Source organism: Procambarus clarkii, chromosome 86 (genome assembly GCF_040958095.1).
Source record: "Procambarus clarkii isolate CNS0578487 chromosome 86, FALCON_Pclarkii_2.0, whole genome shotgun sequence".
NCBI classification, from domain to species: Eukaryota; Metazoa; Arthropoda; class Malacostraca; order Decapoda; family Cambaridae; genus Procambarus; species Procambarus clarkii.
The window spans coordinates 14,688,257-14,703,159 of record NC_091235.1 but is presented as its reverse complement, the minus strand read 5'-3'; the positions used below and the strand labels follow the sequence as shown (position 1 = coordinate 14,703,159).

Sequence of the window (14,903 nt, the reverse complement as noted above, 5' to 3'; positions counted from 1 at the left end):
CACACACTACCTTGTGCTTGTGGTGGGCGACCTCACACCACCTTGTGCTTGTGGCGGGCGACCTCACACCACCTTGTGCTTGTGGTGGGCGACCACACACCACCTTGTGCTTGTGGTGGGCGACCTCACACCACCTTGTGCTTGTGGCGGGCGACCTCACACCACCTTGTGCTTGTGGTGGGCGGCCTCACACCACCTTGTATCGTCGCCTTTCGCTCGTATGGCGAAAAATGGACGTAATTTGAGATGAAATCGGTTCACGAAAGTGATGTACTGTCTGTTTTCTATTTGGGTCCTCCAGCTTAGTCTGTTAGGTTAGGAGAGGAAACTTTCAATTAACGGTTTTCCATGACGTTTTGAAACCTTAGGAGAACTTCCTGCCCTCCTAACCTACCAGAGAACCCTTAGCCTACTGTTTTGGAAAAAAAAAATCCAAATTTTAAATTTTTGTTTTCACTTTCATATTACGTTCATTTTCGGCCATACGGGCAAACGGCCAAATTCAAACGTAATTTGAATTCAAAACGAATCAAATTCAAAACGTAATTAATTTCTGCCCGAAACGCCGCGCGTACTAGTGGCTTTACAAGAATGTTATTACTATGCTATGTATCCTCACAATCCCAATGTACCTTCTTGTATATATATAAATAAATCAAAATAAATAAATTTGTAAAGACTATTTGTAAGAAGACAGGTTGCAACTAGGCTTCAGTTACTTCATCGGTTCCATCATGTATTCTGAGGCTAATATTGAATGGGATCCATATTTGACACACTGCATCATTGACAATGTTATATGCCTTCCTTCAGACAATACACACATTACAATTATATTTAAATAAATAAGCAATTATAAATATTTTTTATAAACCAGTCAATAAATACATTTTTAACCAGAGTTCTTACATTCTTGTAAAGCCACTAGCATGCACAGCGTCCAGGCCAGGTCCTTAATCCTAATTTTCCCCGAATACGACCCGCCAGTCGGTAAGTAATTAAGTATTTTAGTCAGTAATTAAATTGGTAATTAATTAATCAGTAAGTAATTAATCAGTCACTCCATTATCCTGCACACTGCTTCCTTATCTCCCCTAACCCCGACTCCCTCCTTATCGCCTGAGCCTCAGTTTCCTATCCATTCCATATTTCCTCCCTACTCCTCTCTTCCTTACTACTACTACCTTTCTCACCAACAGTTGAATACCATCACTAATAGATGAGATTTAGAGAGGATCACAGATATGTTACAGAGACGGTGAAAAGCTGAATAGTATGCCAGAATCAGGTGTTACAATGATTACAATGTTACATGTGGTTGATTTGACATGCTAAATCAACATATTTAGGCGTTACAATGTTACAATGAACAGCACTTGATATTACAGTGGCGAGTAGAACAACATTCCAATACATACGAGGACAGCACCGGGTGTTTCACCAAGCTGTGGGTGTTCAAACTTGTACGTTGCTACAGCAGGCGAGAGACGGGCAGCAGGCAAGAGACGGGCAGCAGGCAAGAGACGGGCAGCAGGCAAGGGACGGGCAGCAGGCAAGAGACGGGCAGCAGGCAAGAGACGGGCAGCAGGCAAGAGACGGGCAGCAGGCAAGAGACAGGCAGCAGGCAAGGGGCAGGCAGCAGGCAAGAGACGGGCAGCAGGCAAGAGACGGGCAGCAGGCAAGAGACGGGCAGCAGGCAAGAGACGGGCAGCAGGCAAGAGACGGGCAGCAGGCAAGAGACGGACAGCAGGCAAGAGACGGGCAGCAAACGTTACTCTGCACATTTATGATAATGGCACAAAAGAACACCCGCATTTTTTAAGGCAATACAATAACACATACAAAACAGGATGCAAATAACTTAACCCAAACAGCTTTTTCTTCTCATTTATTGACAATTTTTCCGTCACACATACAAATACACTGTAATGATTTAAATGTTAAACATAACTCTTGCATTTTTATTTCAAATTCTGTTTAATAAACATTTTAATGTTAAATGTTTTGCACACATTTCTTCGAACATTCAATAAAGGAAATTCCAAAATATGACAAGTCACGATGCTAAAACGTGGCGCATCAACCATATATGCTTGTGGGTATTAATACATTAATTACGAGTCTATACATGTTGCATATAAAATCCAACACTACATTTTGCGACCTATTCAAAATCTACTTTAATCTTCATGCAGTTTCCCCACACGTAAAGCTCAGTCATGGTCGGGAGCCGGTCGGCCGAGCGGACAGCACGCTGGACTTGTGATCCTGTGGTCCTGGGTTCGATCCCAGGCGCCGGCGAGAAACAATAGGCAGAGTTTCTTTCACCCTATGCCCCTGTTACCTAGCAGTAAAATAGGTACCCGGGTGTTAGTCAGCTGTCACGGGCTGCTTCCTGGGGGTGGAGGCCTGGTCGAGGACCGGGCCGCGGGGACACTAAAGCCCCGAAATCATCTCAAGATAACCTCAAGAAGATGGTAATAAGATCAGCATCAGACGTATGCTTACATCCTTGAGGCTTTACCAGTCTCTTCCTCTCGAAAACAATATTCCATATATGCCTTCCCCACCATTCTAATTTATTTTTGTACGTCATTAATATATTGAAAGACAACTGTGAACTTGCTTAGCAATACTATTAATAGAAAGTAGATGTTTTAAATTAGTTCATCAATGAAATAATATTACAACTTGAAAATAAAACTGGCACTAAGATAAGGATGTCAAATATAATTTCTTATCTTTTTCCATTCCGTCCACGTCGAACGCGACCATCCCAACTTCTCTCTCACTGTCTGGAACAATAAATCAAGTTGGCATATGCAAGAAAGAAAAGCTGAATACATTAAGCAATCAACAAACTACTGAATAGAAGCCTCAGGTAAGTCTGATTTCTCTCTTCCCCCCCCCCCCATTGATAAAGTAGAGATGGAGCAACCTCCCACACTGCTCCACCATTATGATAGATATCGTGAGGAGACATTCACATATGGGACTAATATGGACACATATGGAACAAGAACCCGGCAATGTGATGTTATAGTGGCCAGAATACGCCTGAGATATAGACGTATCTGGCAGCTTTCTCAAAACCCAAATGTCGAGTACACAATGTGTCAACTTTGTGAAAGAGAAAACGTGCACTCTCTTGAACATTATATTGTAGAATGTCCCATATTAACTGACTTTCGCCCTCCTGGGCTGAGGTATGCTGAACTTTGTAATTACTATACGAGTACTGGAGCTCTTGATATATTGGACTTGTACCCAAGATTGACCATGTAATGTATCAATTATGCAATGTATGTATGTGATGTAACTATATAACCTGAGCTTGTAAAAGCACCTTAATCGACTTCAGTGATTAAGTGCTTAATTGCACACTAGTTTCTCTGTCAGCTATCTCACCCTGTCAGAGTAAAAGAGACAAATGTATGTGAATGCATGTGTGTATATATGCATGTATATGTGTGTGTATATATGCATGTATATATGTGTGTGTATATATATGTATGTGTATAAAGTACATATGGAAGCTGATCAGAATTGCATTTCATCTTTGTAAATGCACATTAATGACACTTCGATCACTTTATATAGGGCATACGTAAATCTGTGTATCTATGTATTTACGTATGTAGGTTAGCTTAGCATTTTAAAAGTGCCGAATCACCTGTGGTTGATTGTTCAATAAATCCCTGAACTATATGTTTAACTGATCTCTAACCCTGTCCATGGGGGACAGAAGAAAATGTATATATGCTGGTTAGCACTGTAAATGTGTGGCCACGTCTGTGGTAGAAAATAATAATAATAAAAAAAAACTTATATTTTTCTCTAAGCGTATGCGGAGATTGGAGACCCGGTTTACCTCACTCAGTACAGGGCTGAGTGAGGGACTCTTGCCGTAAATGACTGAGTTACGCCTCTAAAGTGGACAGCAGCACAGGATAGTAGAGTAGTAGTAAGGAGTAAACTCAAGTGGTCTGCGGCCATATTAGCCACAGTTTGAGCAAGCCAAGCTGAGAGCCATTGAGACCGTAGAGCCGAGTTGTAGCTCGTTATGACCAGGGTTGGTCTTTTCATTACAAAACAAGGGTTATTTGCATATAACAAAAGAGTATAGGATTTGAGCGTGAGACCGGTAGCCTGCAGAGCTGCCTGAGTATGATGAATGTGTAAGAAGTGAGCTACTGGCTGGCTTGAAGAGAGAATTTGGTATTTTAATTAAGTATGAAAACAGCCAGTAGATTATATCATTTGTAAATTGTTTTGGAAAGCGAGTGGTGGAAATTAAAACAATTTTAAACTTGTCGGTTACGGTATGATGCTTTGCTTGGACGTTGCCTGGAGCAGCAAACAGATTCAATTAGTAACTGGCAGTAGTGCTGTGAGGTTGTGCGCTCTCCGCAAGAGGTTATTTAGCTGATAAGTTGGCCAGTACTAAAAAAAAAAAATGGGACATCACTCGCTATATTATATATTTTATATGATCATGTGAAACTTCAGACAAGGTAATTGTTTTTGGTATAGTAGGAGTCAACTGGAGAGGACCGAGTGTACCTGTGAAGTTATGAGGGGAATACCTAAACTATACTACCATCAGAAGTGTGTGCGAGTGCTTGAACTTTAGTTTGTAAATCATTAGCAATCAAAGAAATATGTTGGTAGTCTAGTAAATGTCAATAAACACTGCCGGGGGTTTTGTAAGGGGTGAACGTTGGGATAATAGATTACCATAAAACCCCAACTTCTTGATACCCTGTGACAGTAGGCAGTAGATTATCATACTTCCTTACAACCAACAGTGGGATAGCTAATCCCTGGGGGCCAGGCCTAGTCTACATCAATTAGAGAGATTGTTAGCCTATAGAGTGCATGTATAGGGTCAGCCCTGATACACAAATTATTGGTTCGAGTTACTAGAAGGACACCAGTTATTATTATTATAATTAGTATTACCGCCTGTTTCTGCTTCTCCCCGGCACCCATAACACCTCTCAGGGGGAACACGTCCTTCAAACCTTGACTCAAGAATAATGCGCCTGTTCTCTCCTGTCAAAGAGTGAGCACGACGGTCAATCTCACGCCAAGTTGACTGATCAAAGTATTAAAGCCAAGTCAGTGTCTACACGACTCTGTAATCACTTCCCAGTCTAGCTAAGAGCAGCACACCAAGAATCAACAAGTCTCTCTCTCTTGGTATTTGTGTTAGATTATGCAACGCACACCACTGTTGATACGTGACTGAAGTATCTGCCTGGTGTGTGGAAGGCTCGCCAGCTCGTGTGTCCTCCCTGGAAGTCATGCACAGCACGGCTGTAGCATGATTCAGGGTGAGAGTATATCAACTTCAACGTTAAGTTCACAAGTTTGAGGCTCATTGCTCCATTGTTTAGTGATGTTGTGCAAGGCAGTCACGTGTCATACCGAGTCTCCAGGCAACAGGATTCTGAATGAATACCTCGTGCCAACCCGTCCTCAGATCAAGTCCATTCCATCCAGCGGTCAACCCCAAAGATGCATTCATAAATTTTAACATGCTGTTCATTCAAAATAGGAATTTTATCAAATATAAATTAATATTTTATATTAGCATATTGTGTATATTAAGGCATTGGTTAGGTTAGGTTAGGTGTTTAGGTTCTGTTGCCAATTACATGTAATTGTAGTACGTGGGTGAAGCATTTATAGCGTTGTAGTTCGAACAATAGTAGTCAGCAAAACACTTGTTCCGGAAGTGGGTGAGGGGCTCATGTACACCTCCGTGGGTGAGGGGCTCATGTACACCTCCGTGGGTGAGGGGCTCATGTACACCTCCGTGGGTGAGGGGCTCATGTACACCTCCGTGGGTGAGGGGCTCATGTACACCTCCCTGGGTGAGTGGCTCATGTACACCTCCCTGGGTGAGGGGCTCATGTACACCTCCCTGGGTGAGGGGCTCATGTACACCTCCCTGGGTGAGGGGCTCATGTACACCTCCCTGGGTGAGGGGCTCATGTACACCTCCCTGGGTGAGGGGCTCATGTACACCTCCCTGGGTGAGGGGCTCATGTACACCTCCCTGGGTGAGGGGCTCATGTACACCTCCCTGGGTGAGGGGCTCATGTACACCTCCCTGGGTGAGGGGCTCATGTACACCTCCCTGGGTGAGGGGCTCATGTACACCTCCCTGGGTGAGGGGCTCATGTACACCTCCCTGGGTGAGGGGCTCATGTACACCTCCCTGGGTGAGGGGCTCATGTACACCTCCCTGGGTGAGGGGCTCATGTACACCTCCCTGGGAGCGGTGTGGGTTGCATTTTCCCCCTCTCCTGCCCTCCCTTTGGGTGATGTAGGTGCTGTAGGCCACCACGTAAGAGTTCCAGTGAACTCCATTTTTCAGTTGGACTATTATGTTCCTCTGACGGACCATTTACCTTCTAAATGCCATTTCCATGATGTAATGAATAAGCCCATTTACATGTCATGTAAACATGTAAATAACGATGTATTTACGGACACATCAAGATTTTCAGTAAAGCCTTCCTCATTTGCAGTTTTTTGCTACTAAATTAATCTAGCCAGTCATCTTAATTACTGAAACTAAACCCAACAGCTGACTCAGACCTTTCTTCCAAGTTGATCATGATCTGCAACTCCGTAAATAACAAGAGTCATAACTTTCATTGTATCTAGTGAATGATCCCCTTTTGGTGGACACGCAGGCGAAAGGCTGCTGCCAAGACGTGTACTTGTTCCAGGTATATTTCTTATACCTTGTTAACTACAATGAGTAATACAACAGTATAGAAACGGGGCGAGCAACATCACAGTTCTATATATTGATTATCGTAATATTCCTCACAGTTGCAGCAGTAGAAAAAAAACAAAGCGTAGAGACTGTTGTCTTGCCATCCCAAGTACCTCCAGAACCCTTGGCATAATAATTTTCATAAAATGAATCTTCAATTAAGCCATTTAATTAAACAATTACAAATCTAAGAAATAATGTATAATGACCTAGACATATGCTGCAGAGCCTCAGTGCACAAGTTGTGGAAGGTAATACAGATAATTAACAATTAATCAATATGAATATATTGAACATTTAGGGAATCTTGCCTTCATTAAACTGGAGGGGGACTTGAGGCACATGATGGGTCTGGAGGCTGAGCCACGTCATCCTCAAGTTGCTGTGGAGGATCTGTGCCACCCCAACTGGTCTCTCGTGGGCGCTTCTTCACTTTCTCGACACTGCCTACAATGTTCAGTTTTCTTTTCAGTCGCCTTTTAACAGACTCTGCTGTTATGCAGACTCTGACCTGTCCTGATGGACCTTCCACGTTTAGGGCAACTTCTTCACTCGACTGAAGTACCTCAATAACCTGTTGACACGGAAAATTATAGTAAATTTACTTTTCGCAATTTCATGTAGACAACATCAAATGAAAAAATCAGGTAAAATTGTTCCAACTGGTTGGAAGGTTTAGCATAGAAGTTGGCAACAGTTATGTCTTATATCCTGAGTGACTGGGATCTTGACGTCATGCTCTTAACATCAGTGTTATGAGAGTATCGAGGGCGTAGAGGATATATCATCTGATTGCCACTAAGGTTGCCAGAGACACTGACGACCAGAGGCAACAGCCATGCATCATGCTGAGCGGCGTCTGCCTAACCCCGGCGTGAAAGCTCACATACCTTGGAGAGGCACACGGTCGCAGTGCAAGGGTTAAGCAACTTTATTTGTACTTTTGCACCATTTAAGTTTTATTTATGCAATTTTTATTTTCACTCTTTCAGGAGATTGTTGTAAATGAATAAAGAAACCCAAGTTATTGAATGAAATAAAATGTTTAACATGCACCAGGTACATATGAATGGACAGTGCTATAAAATACTTGACAAATCTAAATGAAATATACAAAGGGGAAAAAATTGAAACACAAGGGTACCAAGTTTGGGATTACCAAGGTACACCTCAGCTTAGTTGGATGGTAATTCACTTCCGTCCAGAACTTTTATTCCAGTTATGACATTGTGAAGGAGAAAATGGCTATTCATATCTTTACCTTTCCATTACGTCAGGAATGTTATAACAGACCAGAGACCTTACAGTTTCTTCAAGAGATCGTCAGTGAACTGATTGACTGACAAATATATAAAATCTAGGAAATATAATTGAATAATTTATAAATAATCTTCCACTTATATAACACTATTAGTATTCACATACCTGTGAGTGGCAAAGTAGATGTTGTTTCAACATGTGAATATTTTGGTGAGAATATGAGCAAAGATGGCACTTGAAGGAGCTTTGGTAGAGATGACCCATGAGATGCCTCCAAGAATCTCTCTTCTGAAGATTTACTGGACAACCATCAAACTTACAGGTGTAGGGCGAGTGGGAAGGATGAGAGTCCGTGTAGTGTTGTATTAACTTGTCAGGCGAGTCATAATGGAGCGTACATAGCGGACAGCTGTAGTTCCCAGGAAGCAAACTCTCGCACTCCACCGACATTGTTGATGTTGACTCCAGCACCCTGGATGTGCAGTCTCTATTAATACCATCTATAAAACTCTCTTCATATGAAGAATGGTGGAAAAGCCTATGGATTCCTGAAGACTGTCTCTTACTAACTGTACAAATACTATTTTCTTCTACAGTCAGTGTGCCTTGAGAAGCCAAAGATTCTTCTGGTTGCCTTTCTCTTGAAGGGTTAAGGTGTCCTTCGCGGGTGTGTTCTGTGTAGGCGTTTCGTATTGCAGAGTCCCTAACATGCTTCTTGGCTTCGTAGGTTCCCTTAACTTGGCCCACTTTCCTTTTCTTATGAATATTCTTTTTACTTTCAGATGTTATTTTAATACTTAGCTTCCTCTTGCTTCCTAAAATTTGTTTTGAAGTCTTTCCTGCAGATTTATCCTTTAAGAGAAAGTTTGATTTTTTGAACGTAAATTTCCTGGATGTTTTTCCAGTTAAAGCAGTCTCTTTGGCAGCTTGAGAACTTTGGTAGGACGACTGTAGGTCCCTGACCTGTCCTGCCTGGGCTAACGTTGGCACCTGGGCCTCGGTTTCTTTCCCTTGTCCAGGCAACGATGATACATTAACAGCTTTCTTGACAGATTTTGAAGTTCGAACATAAGATTGTTTCATTCTTTTCACTTTTATCTCTTGACGAGGTAAAGAACCAATCTTCTCTGCCGCCTTGGTGTCATAGCACACAAATTTCTTAGTAACCCTGTTGAGAGTTTGACCAGAGGCGAGTGAGGACGTCTGGCCGCTCTTCTCTCTCTCCTCGACACGCTCCATCGTTACTCATCAGACTTTGCTCATCGAGATACACCCTTCCAGAAACTTTACTTTTTGTATTACACCTTGGCAATGCTGTCTTCTTACCAGGTTCGAGATTATTAGCAAATGGCTTCAATGTTTCAACTTTTTGGGAAATTTTTTTAAAGTGTTGAGAAATGTTGTACCGCTTTGATCTCTGAAACTGCCAGTCGTGGTTCACAAATAATGCCTCCTGATTATGTCCGGCGAATCGTCGTACTTCCTCGCCTGCTTTAATTGTCTGAAAGTAAGAATTTGAATAAAGAATGTGAGAGAAGAGAATATATTATTGTTATTATTCTACTTCGGACCTCAATGGAAGGGAGGATATTAGCCCTATTAAGATGGAGAAACACTAAGAAAACAGGCTTAAAGATAATGCAAAAAATGTAATTAAGATAAAGCTGGATAGTATTACAGCAACTGAGGAAGGTATCTCTATCTCCAAAGTAATTATCAAAACAAGGCAATAAGCCAGGAAAGCTATGTAGCACCATAAAATGTGCGGGATATTCAAAAGGCACTATATATCACTAAGGATGCCAATACTAGAACAAAAGTGAATAAGGCAAGTGATAGTAAAAGTATAAAGTGTCACCAAAGATTCTATCGAGGGAAAAGCGACCGCGAGGGACAGTCGGGATGTAAGACACATGCATATCCTGGAAGTCCGGACATTCAACAAGGATATGCACGACCGTAAGAGAGAGAATGCAGTATGGACAATAAGGAGTAGGGTGGCGCTTTATTAAGTGCCTGCGAGTGAAACGTGTATGACCAATACATAACCTCGCCACAGCCGTTTCCCACCGCTGGTTAAAGTGATAGGAGGAAGGCCATGGGGGACACACTACCATTAAGAGAACACAGTTTGTAACCAGTAACACGAAGCTGTGAAAACTGCGTGAGCCGGTGTTGGAGTTCATGGAAGTTGGCAGAAAAACTACAAATATTCCATTAAAGAATAGATATTTGCCAAAAATAGAGAGATCAGAAACACAGATAACAAGGGAAAAGCACAGGCAAAGGAGAATACAGTAGACCGAAAGATCAGGATCAGTGAAATCGGGGTTATGAAATCTAGCAAGAGACGATGAGTCAAGGGAGCGGGAGGATGGACCAGAGGCGGACTGGAGCGGGAGGAGGAATCAGGGGGAGGAAGAACAAACAGGGTAGGGCACTGGATCAAGGGCAGCATCCGAGAGACTCAAGGACCAGTGGAACCTCCATAGCTGGGACAAGTGACTGCCACTGAAATGGGAGGAGATGCAGGAATAGAGTTGGAATCGGAAGGCGAGGCCTACGCACGAACGGGTGAAGAGGAAATTAAATGTATACGCCGTGAAGAATAGTTTCGTTTTCATGTTTGGTGTATCAAACAGCAACCACAGGTTATCAACTATGCTTATTCTAAAGCTAGAAGAACTTTCTTCATTCTAAACTGGCTTCCAGTACTAGAAACCCCGCACTGTCACAATCGTACCTAGGTGCTTTAACTGTCGTAAAGAGTAAAAAATGTTCAGCAACTAACCTTTATATGTGCACGAATATGAATCTTCAATGCACTTTCATTCCTGCAGGAATAGGTACACATGTGGCATTTATATTGTTCTTGAACAGTGTGGCAGCGAAGATGGCTGTCCAAGTTGGAGCACTGCAGCTTGACCGGACAAGCAGAGTCCAAACACGGCACATACCTGTGGCCCTGCTTGTGCCAACACCGGACATGTTCACGCACATCTTCCACTGTAGATAACACCTGCGAGCAGCAGTGAATGACCCGATTTTGGCGCCTAATATTACCTGAAACAACCGGGCCGGTGTTAATGTCTCCACAATACACTTCTCTCTCAGACTGTTCATCCTCAGCTGAAGATGCAGCGCTCGCACGCCTCCCCTCAGCAATGACTAAAACCTGTTGGCATTTTTCTTTTGACGGCTTTAAACGTGGTCTTTTGACCCGAAATATTCTTCAACTTATCTGGAGCACAATATCGTCCAAGATGAACGTTTCCATCAGGCTTTGCACCAGCATCCAGGAGTGAATCTTTCTGGAATTAAAAAATATATGAACTTTATGGTAGCTCCGACTATCTTTTGTAATTTTTTAAACTAAAACAATGCACAATTATACTAAATTTAAACTTACCGGCTTATGAATAGTAAGATGTCGCCCGAGGGAAGATCGTGTTGAACAAGAGAATGAACACACTGTGCACTTGTGGTCTTGCAGAAGAACGTGGTTTTTAATATGAGAGTCGACCCTGGTATTTGCAATCCTTGCAGAACAGTTTACAACTGGGCAAAAGGTAAAGAAGTTATCTCTTGCATGTTTACGTCTGAAGTGAGATGCAAGTGTTTCAAGTGTTGCAAACATGCGTGGACATGCCATACACTTCACTGACCCAGAGCTGACATGACCTGGTGCTTCACTCTCACACTTCTTGCCTCTTTTCTTCATGTCAATTTTCTTATGTAACTTGTTTAAAAGAGTCCTTTGTGTGTGTTGGTTATTGCCACGGACCAAATGGCTGTAAGAGGAGAATTCTTCAATGTTCACAGAGACTGTATCTACCTCCATAGTAAACCTGGCCCCTGGTGGGTGTTGTGGGCCGCTGCCCTTTCTCTCTCTGTTAGCAGTGATCTCATTACACTCCACCTCATCTATCAACTCCACCTCATCAATCAACCCCACTGGACTATCTGGTGCAGCAAAGAATTCTTCACTTTTAACTATTGGATCAATTCCCAGTTCAGTGGTAAACCTTTTGCTTGTTAGTACACAACTCTGCGTACTGTTCACGGAAGTACTGGACTCTGCATCTTCCACAACAAAGTACTCTACTGCATCTTCAAACCTGTTCCATGTACTCTGTGTGAGCTCTTCATCCATAATAGAACCATCCATTCCCTCAAACCCACTACTCTCGTACATCGAGGAAAATTGAATATATTTCTCAGATATTTTAGTACAATGTAGGTACTTGTTCGGTAGTGCATTCGGGAAGTTTATGCTACGAGGACCTGCGGCAGTATGAAGGCCAGTGTCCACACGCGTTCGAGGCACAGCACACAGTGTCTTCAAGAACTTTTCACCCTCATTTTCAGTTTTAATTTTTCTCTTGAATCTCCGAGACAAACTATCGATGTATTTGTGTTGAGGTGTTTGCGAGTTGGTGGATGACTCCGGCACTTGATTAACACTAACGAGTTCCCTTGACAATAGTTGATTCTCCTCAATGTTGGTACGGCAGTGTTCTGTTTGATAGTCATTAAAACATACGATTATCCCTCCCTCATCATTCATCACCTGGCGTCCAGCATCCAAGCTCTTTATCTCCAAATATTCTGTGTTAAACATGGCATCATGTAAATATTTTACCGGGTATGAAGTCTCTATGGTATTTGGGGCTTTGAAAGTATAGCAATTATTTTCATCTCCCAGAAAGTTTTCATTATTGCCAGTGTCATCAAAATCTGAAGACCTCGCAGATACAAGACGTCCAATGCATTTAGTTTCTTCTCCCAAGGAATGATTGTATGGAAGTAGTATGGAAGACGGCTCCTGAGAGGCTGCCTCACAGTGATCATTAAAGCAGAGCGTTTCCAGCATCTCTACCTTAACCTCTGTTCCTTCTCTTTCTTCCAAATGATCATTGAGAGTAACTTCATTGTCGTCACTATCTTGAACCGATGGAGTCTTCACTTGACTGCCTTGAACCAGTGGACCAATAGTGCGACTGTCTTCAACCTGTGCATCCATCGTGCGACAGCCCTCAACTGGTGCATCCATCGTGTGACTACCTTCAACCGGTGCACCCATCGTGCGATTGCCCTCAACCGGTGCATCCATCGTGCGATTGCCCTCAACCGGTGCATCCATTGTGCGACTGGCTTCAACCGGTGCATCCATCGTGTGACTGCCTTCAACCGGTGCACCCATCGTGTGACTGCCTTCAACCGGTGCACCCATCGTGTGACTGCCTTCAACTGGTGCACCCATCGTGGGACTACCTTCAACTGGTTCACCCATCGTGGGACTACCTTCAACTGGTTCACCCATCGTGGGACTACCTTCAACCGGTGCATCCATCGTGGGACTACCTTCAACTGGTGCATCCATCGTGTGACTGCCTTCAACTGGTGCACCCATCGTGTGACTGCCTTCAACTGGTTCACCCATCGTGGGACTACCTTCAACCGGTGCACCCATCGTGGGACTACCTTCAACTGGTGCATCCATCGTGTGACTGCCTTCAACTGGTGCACCCATCGTGGGACTACCTTCAACTGGTGCACCCATCGTGGGACTTCCTTCAACTGGTGCACCCATCGTGGGACTACCTTCAACTTGTGCACCCATCATGGGACTACCTTCAACTGGTGCACCCATCGTGGGACTACCTTCAACTGGTGCACCCATCGTGGGACTACCTTCAACCGGTGCACCCATCGTGTGACTACCTTCAACCGGTGCACCCATCGTGGGACTGCCTTCAACCGGTGCACCCATCGTGGGACTACCTTCAACCAGTGCATCCATCGTGGGACTACCTTCAACCGGTGCATCCATCGTGGGACTACCTTCAACCGGTGCATCCATCGTGTGACTGCCTTCAACCGGTGCACCCATCGTGGGACTACCTTCAACTGGTGGATCCATCGTGCGACTGCCTTCAACTGGTGGATCTATCATGTGACTGCCTTCAACTGGTGGATCCATCGTGCGACTGCCTTCAACTGGTGGATCTATCGTGTGACTGCTTTCAACTGGTGGATCCATTGTGCAACTGCCTTCAACTGGTGCATCCATCGTGCGACTGCCTTCAACCGGTGCATCCATCGTGCGACTGCCTGCAACTGGTGCATCCATCGTGTGACTGCTTTCAACTGGTGCATCCATCGTGCGACTGCCCTCAACCGGTGCATCCATTGTGCGACTGCCCTCAACCGGTGCATCCATTGTGCGACTGGCCTTCAACCGGTGCATCCATCGTGCGACTGCCCTCAACCGGTGCATCCATTGTGCGACTGCCTTCAACTGGTGCATCCATCATGCAACTGCCTTCAACTGGTGCATCCATCACACTACCATCTTCATCTGGTCGATCATGTGCACAAGAACCTTTAGAAATGTAAAATATGTTCGGAGCAACATTAAGTAAGCCACCCGACGCTGCAGCAACATCGTTTGCACGTTGCACATTACATTCATTAATCTGCGTAACCTCGACAAGTGCAGTTGGGTGCTCGTGCGGCTCCGTGTTGGTCGTGCACAAACGTTTTACCTCTCCAGTGCTCTGGACTCCAGTCACTTGCCCTTCCTTTTCCTTACTTTCAGTATATAAAATAAATTCATATTTTATATTTGCTTGCGTTCGTGTATTGCAGCGTTTTATCCTTACATGAGGTAAAGCCATTTGCCGCTCTCCTGTATTCGTCTGCATATTAAGTTCAGTCTTCTTGTGGGTTGTGTAATTACTGTTTTCTATTTTACAAAGCGAGAATTCTGCCAGTTTGTCTTCGTTGTCAGTAACTGCTTGACCTCGTGAACTTTTTAGTTGACACAGAGAGATGGAAGTGTGTGGCC

General features: G+C 43.7%; 2 protein-coding genes across 2 annotated transcripts in view; both read right to left on the bottom strand.

The window, feature by feature from the left end:
* LOC123768447 (uncharacterized) overlaps window positions 1-14,903 on the bottom strand; it is a 487,820-nt gene that overhangs the window by 155,462 nt on the left and 317,455 nt on the right. The gene's annotated exons all lie outside the window — the stretch shown is intronic.
* On the bottom strand, window positions 9,288-14,277 carry LOC123768481 (uncharacterized). Its single transcript, XM_045759071.2, has 3 exons — window positions 11,463-14,277; window positions 10,845-11,364; window positions 9,288-9,554 (listed from the first exon to the last, which is right to left on the bottom strand). The coding sequence occupies exons 1-2, from the start codon at window positions 14,274-14,276 to the stop codon at window positions 11,212-11,214; spliced, it is 2,967 nt and encodes a 988-aa protein (XP_045615027.2). The 5' UTR covers window position 14,277; the 3' UTR covers window positions 9,288-9,554; window positions 10,845-11,211.